The following is an 11,427-nucleotide window of genomic DNA, read 5'->3' as shown; positions in this document are numbered from 1 at the left end:
AGAAACAGTCTCATTGCTGGAAAGACACATATGATAATCCCCAGATCAAACATATAGATGATGTAACATCTCTAGCGTGCAGGATGTTGTGTCCACACAGTGCAGTGCCATGAATAACATAAGTCAAACTCGCTGGGATACACCATGCACTGAAAGACATACAAATACTTTCTAACAGGGATATCTCTTGTCATGGTGTGTTAAATGCCCAGAGGACGTTCCAAGGTAGAAAAAGGGTTTGGTATGGACTCAAAAAAAAATGACCTTGAAGGGATTATTTCAGTCAGTATAAATTAGAGCAACCATAAAGGGAAGTTTTCTCCCAGCCAGCCTGGAAAGCTGCTTTGTGCCTCCTCAGCTTTCTTTCACTTAGCTGCAGGGTAAGGCTAACATCCTGATGCATCATGCAATTTGTGTCATGGACTGAGGTCAGACAGAGTATGTCTTGGTTTGAAACTCAATGGAACTTACTAAGAGTGAAGAGCTACCACTAGACACCTGCCTAGTCAAGCGCACACACCTGCATTCAGGAATTTGCTATGACAGACAAGATCCCGTTTCAATGTCTTTTCCCATATGACAATTCTATAGTACCTGCATGTTGGTCAGATTGGTCAAAAAAAGGTACCCAGACAGAGTATCTTAGTAAATACGACTGGGTGTTTCAACTTCCACTAATGAAAAACTAGCATTTGTTCAAAGTAATGTTTTATGTATTTTGGTGGAACTTGAATTCTTGCAATTATACATTTGTTCACAAGAACCTGGGCGGAAAATGATAGGAATTACTCTGTAATTATTAGTAACATTACGTGATGTCCACTACTATTTGTCTTATTTCTTGCTTAGCTTCTAAATGAATGGTTTCTTCATAGAATCGTTTCAGTTGGAAAAGACCTTTAAGATCATCAAGTTCAACTGTTGATGTAAAACCACCATAGCCATTAAACCATGTCCCAAAGTGCCATGTCCACGCATGTTTTGAAGACGTCTAGGCATGGCAACTCCGCCACCTCCCTGGTACAGCATCTGACCACTATTTTGGTACAGAAATCAAAACCTCCTCTGATGCAATTTGAAGTCATTTTCTCTTGTTCTATTAACTGATACTAAGGAGAAGAGACAAATCCCCTACCTCACCACAACCTCTTTTCAGATAGTTATAGAGAGCTGTAAGATCTCCCTTCAGTCTCTTCTCCAGTCTAAACAAGCCCTGTTCCCTCAGATGCTCCTTGTAAGAGCTCCAGCAACTCAATGAAGACTAAGGGGTGACCTTATTAATGTTTATAAATATGTAAAGCATGAGTGCCAAGAGGATGGAGCCAGGCTCTTCTTGGTGATGCCCAGAGACAGGACAAGGGGCAATGGGTAGAAGCTGAGGCACAGGAGGTTCCATGGAAATGGAGGGAAATTTTTTTTCACTGTGAGGGTGAGGGAACACTGGAACAATCTGCCCAGGGGGGTTGTGGAGTCTCCCTCTCTGGAGATGTTCAAGACCCACCTGGATGCATTCCTGTGTGATCTGTTACAGGGATCCTGCTCTGGCAGTGAGGTTGGACTGGATGATCTTTCAAGGTTCCTTCCAGCCCCTAACATTCTGTGATTCTGTGGTTCTTGGCAGTGAGAGACCTAAAACTGAACTCAGTATTTGAGGTGTAGCCTCACCAATACTGAGTACAGGAGCAGGACTGTACAGTGTGTACTGTACCTGATCCAGGCCAGGATGCTGTTTGCTTTCTTGGCCACCTGAGCACACTGCTGGCTCATGTTCAAACAGCTGTCAACCAGCACCCCCAGGTCCTTTTCTGCCAGGCAACTCTCCAGCCACTTTGCCCCAGGACTGTAGTGCTGCTGGGTGTTACTGTGATCCAAGTGCAGGACCCAGTACTTGGCCTTGTTAAACCTCACACAACTGACTTCAGCCTATCAATCCAGCCTGTCAAGATCTCTCTGCAGGAGCCTTCCTACCTTTCAGCAAGATCAACATTCCTGCACAATTTAGTATCATCTGCAAACTTTCTGAGGGTGCACTCAATCTCCACATCCAGATCATTGATAGAGGGTGCAAGCTTCTTTTAGTTTTTCCTCTGTCTTGGGTAGTTTCTGTTGTTGAATTATTTTACCAGAAAAAAAAAAAAAGGAAAAAAAGTGTAGAATCTGTCATTCTTTATTCAAGAAAAAATTCCCTCATTCTTCAGTTCAGCCAGTCTCCTTAAAAAAGTTCTTACTTTTTCAGTAAACTTTCAAGTTAAGCTCTACAGAAAGCAGATGGTTTGGTCTGCTCTTGCCTGTCATTTCCCATGCAGCCAGTTTCCCTCTTGACCTTTCTATCTATCATCTGAAGAAAATATTCTCAAACCACAACCTTTGCATGTTACATTCTGTCGTATTGGGTTCGTAATATTTTGTAGGAATCGTGAATAAAATCCTGTTTTCTTAGCATCAATATCTGTCTGTCTTGACTGACTTCAGTGTTAATTATGAGCTGCTAATTTTAAATGTGGGCCTGCAGACCTATACCTGATGAATAACTGGAATAATTTACTCTGGAGCTTAGCACTGGGCTTTATTTGCCTTCTATGTGTAAAACGAATCCTAGTTATGATCTAGCTAGCAACTTGAACAAAAATATTTCATGTTGTACTTTGAACTGGCTTCTGACTTGTCAATTTTAGCAAACTGAACAGAGGGAGCATAGGTTTGCTGGTTTAACAAAACCAGGAGACAGGTGGTAACTCGCTTATTTATTACAGTTGTATCTATTTACTATAGGCTCTAACAGTATTCTTTTATTGCACTTTCATGTAATCCTGTGTTGTAATGACCTTTGCTCCTCTGTCTGTAGATATTTTAATGTTGTTTTGACCGTGAACTTGTAAGCTGATTAAAAAATTTATCTTTCTGTATCAATTAGTTCTCCTCATTATACTCAACATCCTAAATCCAATATCCCTGCTTAGGAGCAACATTTTTGCGGTCTCCAACTGCTATTATCTTTTATATTAATAATCTGAGTATTTTACAGGTAGCCTATGTCAAGTTGATTACAATATGTATTGGTCTAATAGGGGGGAAATGAAAAAGACCAACCAAACCCTAAGAATGAAACACGAGTAACAGAAAGAGAACACAAAACAAATGAAAAAAAATCTGAAGCCTGAAATAATTACTAAAAATTTAGATAAAATAAGTAGAAAACAGAAGGAAAAATTGCCAAAAACAGAAGGTGGCAACAGTCACTGCATTACGCTAGTCATTTCTTCAGTGCTGGTTGGTAGCTGCTGGAGTGGAATAAAAATACTCATGAAAAATGTATACTGTTTGTATACCTCTCAGTTTGTTTCCTTTTGAACTTTCAGAACAATCACAGGGCACAAGACTGTGCATGTTGAAGGCACAGACCATGCATCTACAAAATTTAGCTCCATTCTCCAGTCTAACAGTTACCAAAGCCTTCCGCAAATTACTTAATTCCTCTTTTTCTGCCAGCAAAAGGAAAATAACACTACTTGTCTACTTCTTAAGAGCACTGTAGTATTACAGTGATTATTGGAAAATAAGGTTTGTTAACAATTTTCAAATTGCAACTCTCTACCTACCAGGTTCTATCAGGGGAATTTTGACTATTAAACCTCCTAAAGAATGAAGCAGAAGAATGCAGAATATCTTACTATACATTACTGGAGCAAGAACTCCATAAACAATATTAATGACAGACAATGAAGAGATTTAAACTAAGGAGTTGTCCATGGTGAGTGTTTGCTAATACTAATTTTCAACTGGAACGAATTCCAGTGTTTTATTTTTGCAGATGCTGCCTGTATATGTGATGCTTCTGAAAATGCAGGTAGGGTACATTTGCTGCTGTGACCATGTTAGTAAAGCAAATGAAGAAATTGTTAGCACAAATGGTATGTTGGGTTTGAACATGCTGTCCATTAGCCTCATTAGATTTTTTAAATGACCATCTTGCTTTGGCTATATCATTACTTTGTATTTGGCCCACCTGGCAATATTCCTTTATTATAAAACTTTGCAACCCAGGTTCTGCCAGGCATTGGCAATAATAGATTGTGACCTTTTTGTTTAACAACATTGGCCAACATCTGAATTTATGAGTAATCAAAAACTGAATTGGAAGAAATAGCACTGGAATTACTGTGAATTGCTTGGGATCTGAACCATACTAAGGAGGGATTTGTGAAATTGAATGTACTTTGTGTTAATTCTATCAGTCTGAGAGCTGTAATGTTGCCTTTTTTCTTTGGAGAGTGTAGTGTTGCCTGAACAGCCTGACTGATCAGTGGATTTTGAATGAAGCTGTGTTTCTTGGGACCAAACAACAGGATGAAGAAATGAAAAAGACCTTTTTCACTGCCTGGCTGATTACAACCACTGATGTTCCTACAACAATTGTGTTTTACTCCCAAAAAGTATCAATGTGTGATAACATATATTAACATGTATACATGAATCTGTTCAGAATAAATAAAACTGATGACCTATTATATGTGTTTTAAGTGTATGGACATCTAAATAGTGAGACAAGGAACAGGACAATTAATGCTTTTGTATGGCAGAGATGAAATGGAAGCCTGGGGCATTTATTCAGAGTACAGCAAATGGAGTTCCTATGAGAAAGAGGCCCCCACTGCAAATTACTGAAAAGCCCTGGTAACAATACTGGAGATGACCAAGCTGATAACCAGATGCTAAGAATACACCACGAGTCTGATTTGCTCTGCAGGCAGACAAAAAGGGAAACAGATGTAGAAAACTCAGACTATTAGACCAAATTTGTCAACAGCAGAGCCGAGATAGGAATCTACTTCTAGTAAGTAACCTGTCTATGTAGAGGTAAGTAGTATTTCTGTTAGCAGTTTTTTAAAGTTAAGCATATTAGACCTTAACTTCTGTAACACCGAGTTAGTTATGCTTGTTATGAGGAAGCCAGCAAGTCCTGAAAGGGGATATTCAGGTCAGTATTTTTTCACTTTTAACAATAATTATTGTTTATGTTCAGGTTAAGGTCTACAGATAATATGGCCTATTTGTGATGCTCCAACAGTTTGGCTAATCCTGTACTTTTAAAATGACCACTAGTATTAAGATTACTGGATCTTCACAGGGGTCTTTTACTGATGTTTACAGAGGCTCAGAATTTTAAATAAAGCAAATGGATCTGAATATGGCTTCATATTCTGGAAACTGACAGTCACAGTGACTCGTTTGCTAACTTCAATGCAAAATCAGGGCCCTATCAGCCACTTTTAAAATGAGCTGTAAAAAACCCGATGATTCTTCCCTAAGAAAATCCAGAGAGCCAGTAACAAAGCTAAAATTAGAAATCAGGAGCTGTAGCTTCCAAGGCAATGCACATTATGTGACATTTTTTCAATACCACAGGCATTTTGTGTTAGCAAAAATGGCTTACAGAATATATTCCACAATGTAAAAATGTTCCTTCAAAACTCAGGATTGGATGACAACATGGTGCTTGCTTTACCAAATTTCAGAACCCCAACATGTAAAAGAAATAAAGAACAATGTAAGTAATTCTGATTATTAAATAATGACTATAGCATTGCAACTTGTAGTTATAATGGTATCACCCAAGCTACACAACTGTTTTAAAAAATAATATATATGCAGTCACAATGGTAATCCGTGGAGGTACCGCAACCTGTTCAAAGCACATCACACAATTAATCTTTCTCCAGAATACCTTCATGAAACAAGCCTTTGCTTAACTATACCTTTTGTTGAAAACTACAGACTTAGATGGAACATGTTCATTGTTCACAAAGAGTAGTGAAAGTTATATTTAAATATGAATCATATTTGAAGAAATTGGCTGCTAACTGCCAAAATCTAGAAAATAGAATTTTAAGAACAAAGAGAAATGGGTTACCTCAGGAATATTCCAGCAAAAACCTATGGCCCATGTGAGTTTTCTATACGCACCAAATTACTAACAAATAAGGAAATGCACAGTCAGAGAAGTCACATTACAACCATCTAGAGCACAGCACCATTTGCATACAAAAGCTCTCCACTGAGCATGATGATTGCCAAAGCTGAGGGCATAGGTCTTGTTTACTTTAAATTCAACAGTCATAAAATTCTTTAAAATGGCAGATTACAGCTAAATAGGCAATGTCAACATTTTAAGGCCTATCCAAATATAGTACATTCTGCACATACGACAGTTTGGATAGCTTAGTCATGCCAGACAAGCCCTTACCACTGAAAAATGCATGGTTTTGTAAATTCTTCTAAAATTTGTGTAGCAAAACAGCTGCTGGTGCAAATTCTCATACCTGAAGTAACTATGTAGATAACGCAGCTGGGTAACAAAATGAACATGGAAACCTGGATATAGCTCAGCATTATGGCTTTGGCGAGATCCTGCGTTTTTTATTTTCACCAGAACAACTGTCTATAGTTATTTCTGGTTATTCTTCCACCTAACCCCCATGCTGTAAGAGAGCACTTGGGTGCACTGGCCATGTTAGTTCACATTGCCCCAGTCCCCACCAGGGAAAAGTAATACCATGGTATTTATACTGTAGGGAAAGAAAGGCGATTACGTCTGTGGAACCAACTAGAAACACTCACATAGAACTGGCATTGTTGAGCTACTGGAAGAAAGCCAGCCTTACCAAATCTGTCTGGGGCTAACACTTTTGGGGGCGGGAGGCGACAGAGGAGCTCTGAGAGGAGGCCTTTCCAGAGCCGTGATGAAGACGCTCTCGCCAAGCACCTCATACATTGCTCCATACATCGCCTCACGCAGCGAACCCCAACGCTTGCAACACAGCTAAGACAGGCTCTCCCTAGCGCCCCAGCCGCCCTCATAGACACGCATGCGCAGTCACCATCTGTGGCCGCCGCAGGCCGCGCATGCGTAGTGGGCGGGGCGGGTGCGGGACTGCGAGCTGGCGGGAGGAGGAGGAGGGTAGCGTATGTGGGGGGCGGTGCGGTGGGGCTGCTTCCTCCCGCTCTGCTCAGCCGGCGCCATCCACTGGGGCTGTGTTTGGAGGTGTTCTGTGCGCGGTGTGCGTCGGGCCTTCCTCCCGCCTTGTCTCATGCGGGACGGGGCGCCCGCGCCTCACGCCGGGCCCTGCTGCCGCTTTACTCTTAGTCTCTGGTGGACGTCGCCTGCCTGTCCCAACTGGAAGCTCCCTCGGCGGGGGCCTGAAGGGACGTGGGCGGTGCCGTGGGAGCCGGCCCGGCGGGGCAGCGGGGCTCAGCAGGGATGGGCGGGCAAGGAGCAGAGAGAGTCTGGCTGTCCGCGGTTTCCTGTCCTTCGTGCTGCTTGTGAGGCCCGTGGCCGAGTGGGACCTGTTAATGTGGATCTGCTCGTCACTGTTTCTGAGGTAGTTCAAAAAAGGGAGGCATGGTGCATACGTGTTAGCAGCCTGGTATCTTTACAGCCACCAGTTTCCACTAGTACATAAATCTTCTTTAAACTTAGGTGGGAGCTACATGCTCATTAGGTGCACATACCACAGTTTTGCAGTCCATCTTCTGGACTGGGAAATTCAGGAATTGCAGATACATTGACAACGTCTGTTTGCACATTTCCTCTCTGTTGACAGCAAAGTAGCACAGAGTAATGAGGGCTTGGACCAACAGCCATTGAAAATAATGTGTTTTCAAGTGCTGGATAAATGATATATGTCATAGCATGATTTGATTTAAGGCCAGATCCTGAAAAATGATGCATGAGGTGCTGCGTCCCTTTTATTGCTTGCTAAGGTGTGATCTAGTTGTAATAGTTACTATTTGTATGTGGTGCTGCAGTGATGCCTGATGTCTATAAACACATTTTCAGAATTTTTGTGTTACCTTTAAGACCCTATGAGGGAAGCATTCAAGGGGTAGGGAAGGTACTAATTTGAAGCATTCCTATAGACCCCTGAAGCCACATTGTTGGGCCATTTAGAGCTGTGCTGCTGGCATAAGCAGGAGCAGTTGCCTCTGCTGGACCTGGCTGGCCATGCTGGCTTTTGTGGAGCTGAAAAGAATGGTAGGCCAGTTAAAGTAGCCCACGATTGGGTTCAGGTTTCTGGTCACTAGTTGGACCATACTACTAAGGAAACATGCCAAAACTACAGTACTGTTGAGCTGTGGGCTCCCCAGTATGAGAAAGACAATACCATGCTGGAGCAAGTCCAGTGAAGATCCACAAAGATGATTGAGGGTGTCTGATGTGTGAGGCAAGGCTGACAGAGCTGGGACTCCAGCCTAGAGAAGAGAAAAGGCAGTCAGAGCTTATAAATATGTGTAAGTACATGAGGGGAAGGAACAAAGAAAATGGAGCCTGACTTTTTTTTTTCAGTGTTATGCAGTGAAAGCACAAGAAGCAGTGAACGCATGCTAACAGTTTTATTTTTTTTTTCATTTAAACAAAGAAATTACTACTATGGTAATGGAATGCTGTAACAGGTAGCCTAGAGAGGTTGAGTCATCTCCAGCCACCTCCTTTAGTTAATCGTACCAGGAGACAGAACTAGACAGTCTCCAGAGGTGCCTTCCAAACTTAGCCATTGTGTTTATATCTGATTCTTTAATGTACTTGAAGAAACGTATTATTCAAATAAACTTTTTTTCCCCTCAGTGCTTTGTTACTTTACTATTGTTGCAAATCAGTGAAAGTTTTTAGTGTTAATTTCAATTGTCAGTACTAACATTTAGTTTGTTCTGCAGATGTCCTGTAGCATGGCAGGTGAAGAGGACTTCTTTTTTGAAGAAAAAAGATTCAAGCAGCACTGTGAAGAATTTATTAAACATTCTCAGCAGATAGGAGATGGTTGGGAGTGGAGAATTAGCAAGGTAAATTAATGATAAGTGTTAATTTTTAGGTACCCTTATTGGTCATTTTGAGCTGTTGGCAACCACCACAAGCTGGAACATCCGTTAAAGTCAGTTTACAACACATGAATTAAATGGCCCTTGACACAACTGGCCCAAGAACAAAAATAGTGCATGGGTGATTTATATGGAGATTTGGGCCAGTATGTGGATGGGGTTTGAGATTCCAGAAAGAACTGCTAGGATGGCCTTTTGTAACTTGTATAACAGAGGGGTAGGGCTATCTGAAATGATTTCTGTTTTAATCAGAAAATGTCTTTTTAGACATTAGGCAGTCTTCATTTTCAGAGATCATAATGACAGGGAAAGTCACAGCTCTTGCAAGCCTTGTGAATGGTTGGCTGTATTTAAAGTTGAATTAAAAAAAAACAGTATGCCACAAAAAAACCCTGTTACTTTTAATCTTTACTGTTGAAATTCACATTCCAGCTGTTGGTAGCTGTACCTTGTCTGCTAAGCTGACAACCTTTCTTTTATCAGAACTCTCCCTGTTTTGGTAGTTTAGATTCAGATCAATTCATCCCTTAACCTTGTCAGTGCTCAAGCAAGGCATGTTGAGCTCCCTGCTTGACATGTTTTCCAATATTTTAATCAGTCTTGTGGATCTTTTCTGAATCCTTTCCAGTATTACAAAAATCCTTTTTTCATTTGTGGGCAGAACTAGACAATAAATGTTGTATCACTGTGAAATTCAAACCTTTCTACTCTGGGCAAGTACTTACGGTTATATATCCAAGGATCAGGCTAGCACTTTTAAGCTGAAATAGCACATATCCCTTCCTCTAGATGTGTATCTTAATGCTTTATATTAAAATACATGTTAGTTGCATACAGCAATCAGAAGAATCTGTATTAATGATCAATCATTATTTGCTTCTTCCCTATAATTCAGTCCTCACCAAAAATAATTACATATTGTTTCTAGGTCATTAATCAAAAATTTAAATAGCACGGGACCAAGACTAGTCCCACAGGACCCCATTAGAATCACTTCTTTTTGTGATGATTCTCCATTTTTTTCAGTTACGTTTGAGGTCTGTGAATTAATAATTTTTCTTCTTCTGGTGTGTGTCAGATTAGTGTAGGATTACCTTAATTTTTTAATTTCTACATGTGTAATCCACAATTACTTTACAGAAGCCTGAGAATATATTGTTATAAATTTTATCTTTATTACCCAATCATGTCTTCTTAAGTTGACCCTGACAAAATCTGATTTGTCTTAAGAAATAAGTAGGTTTACTGTATACTTATTTACTGAATTCTATGTGACATCTTCTGTTACTTTTCTTGGAATGACATCAGGTTAGTAAACATACGGTTACATGAATTATCCAGTATATAAATTCACATTGATACATGCAGGTTTTTGTCAAAGTTGTTTGACAGAAAAGAGTGTCAAGCACTGGAGCGGGCTGCCCACGGAGGTGGTTGAGTCACCAACCCTAGACGTGTTTTAAAGGTTGTTTAGATCTAGTGCTTCGGGATATGGTTTAGGGATTGACTTTGTAGGGTAGGGTTGTCAGTTGGACTTGATAATCCCTGGGGTCTTTTCCAATCTGAATGCTTCTTTGATTCTGTGAAATGTTTACAGTGCTCAAAGAAAATTAGCAGATTTTACATACTGATTTAAAAGTACCTGGTGATGTCCACTATATGCTGATATTCTGCTAAACCACTGCTGAAATGTAATAGTTATGGCTTACAGCTATATCATTTGTATTTATTATCTAATAACAATATCTTGAATACTTTCTTCTTCTGCTTTGAGTGCTTCTGTTATTTTCCATCTAATAACAAATTCATGCTGTGGGATGTTTTTTTTTTTGTCATACCTTTTTGGATGGGTGGGTGATGTAGTTTTTCATATGTTCTCTTGCTTCTTTGACTGATGTTTGGATGGTTTGGGATACTTGTTATCTGTGTATTTCTGCTGTAGAAAATGTATTGTGCTAGTAGGGTGTTAGTTTTTGTTTGTTTGTTATTTTAACTTTAATGGCTTTAGTGGTTTCCCATGCTTTCATGACTTTTGGGGAGAAAGATCATGTTTGTACCATTTTGAAATGCAAGAAATCCTGAAGTAAATACACGCCATCCTTTCTACGTAAGTAACAGTGCAGTGGCATTTGTAACTCTTTCATCACAGATGAAACAGAATTTCAGTAAGAAGCAGAATCTTGGCCTTAGATGCATTCTGTTTAGAAGTTTATAGAAAAGTGCAAATACTAGCCAAGTGTCACAATGCACCTTTTCTTACACGCAGCCATTTGAAACTTTATATTTCAGTCCAAGGCTGTATTTGTGAGGATTTATTCAACAAAGAAAGATGCTCTGAGCCTCTGTTGGGAATTTAATACATGGGTCAAAGTTTGAACTTTCTGGAAATAAGAAGCTTTGCTGGAAATAGCAGAATGAAGTAGATTTTTGTTCCTACATATAAAAAAAATAAGGGTTTTTTTGTTTGTTTCTTTGGGTTTTTTAACGGGCTGAGTTGACAACTCTGTGATTTGAGTGTGTGATTAAAACCTGGCCATTGAGACCATCCATTTA

General features: G+C 40.0%; 1 protein-coding gene across 1 annotated transcript in view; it reads left to right on the top strand.

Moving 5' to 3' along the window:
- Positions 1-8,712: 8,712 nt before the first annotated feature.
- ATG10 (autophagy related 10) overlaps positions 8,713-11,427 on the top strand; it is a 99,623-nt gene continuing 96,908 nt past the window's right edge. Inside the window, exon 1 of the mRNA XM_054398275.1 lies at positions 8,713-8,838. Within this exon, the coding sequence (XP_054254250.1) occupies positions 8,713-8,838 (126 nt within the window). The remainder of the gene's footprint in view (positions 8,839-11,427) is intronic.

Source organism: Indicator indicator, chromosome Z (assembly GCF_027791375.1).
Source record: "Indicator indicator isolate 239-I01 chromosome Z, UM_Iind_1.1, whole genome shotgun sequence".
NCBI classification, from domain to species: domain Eukaryota; kingdom Metazoa; phylum Chordata; class Aves; order Piciformes; family Indicatoridae; genus Indicator; species Indicator indicator.
The sequence above is the reverse complement of the archived record's forward strand: the minus strand, read 5'-3'. Positions and strand labels throughout refer to the sequence as shown.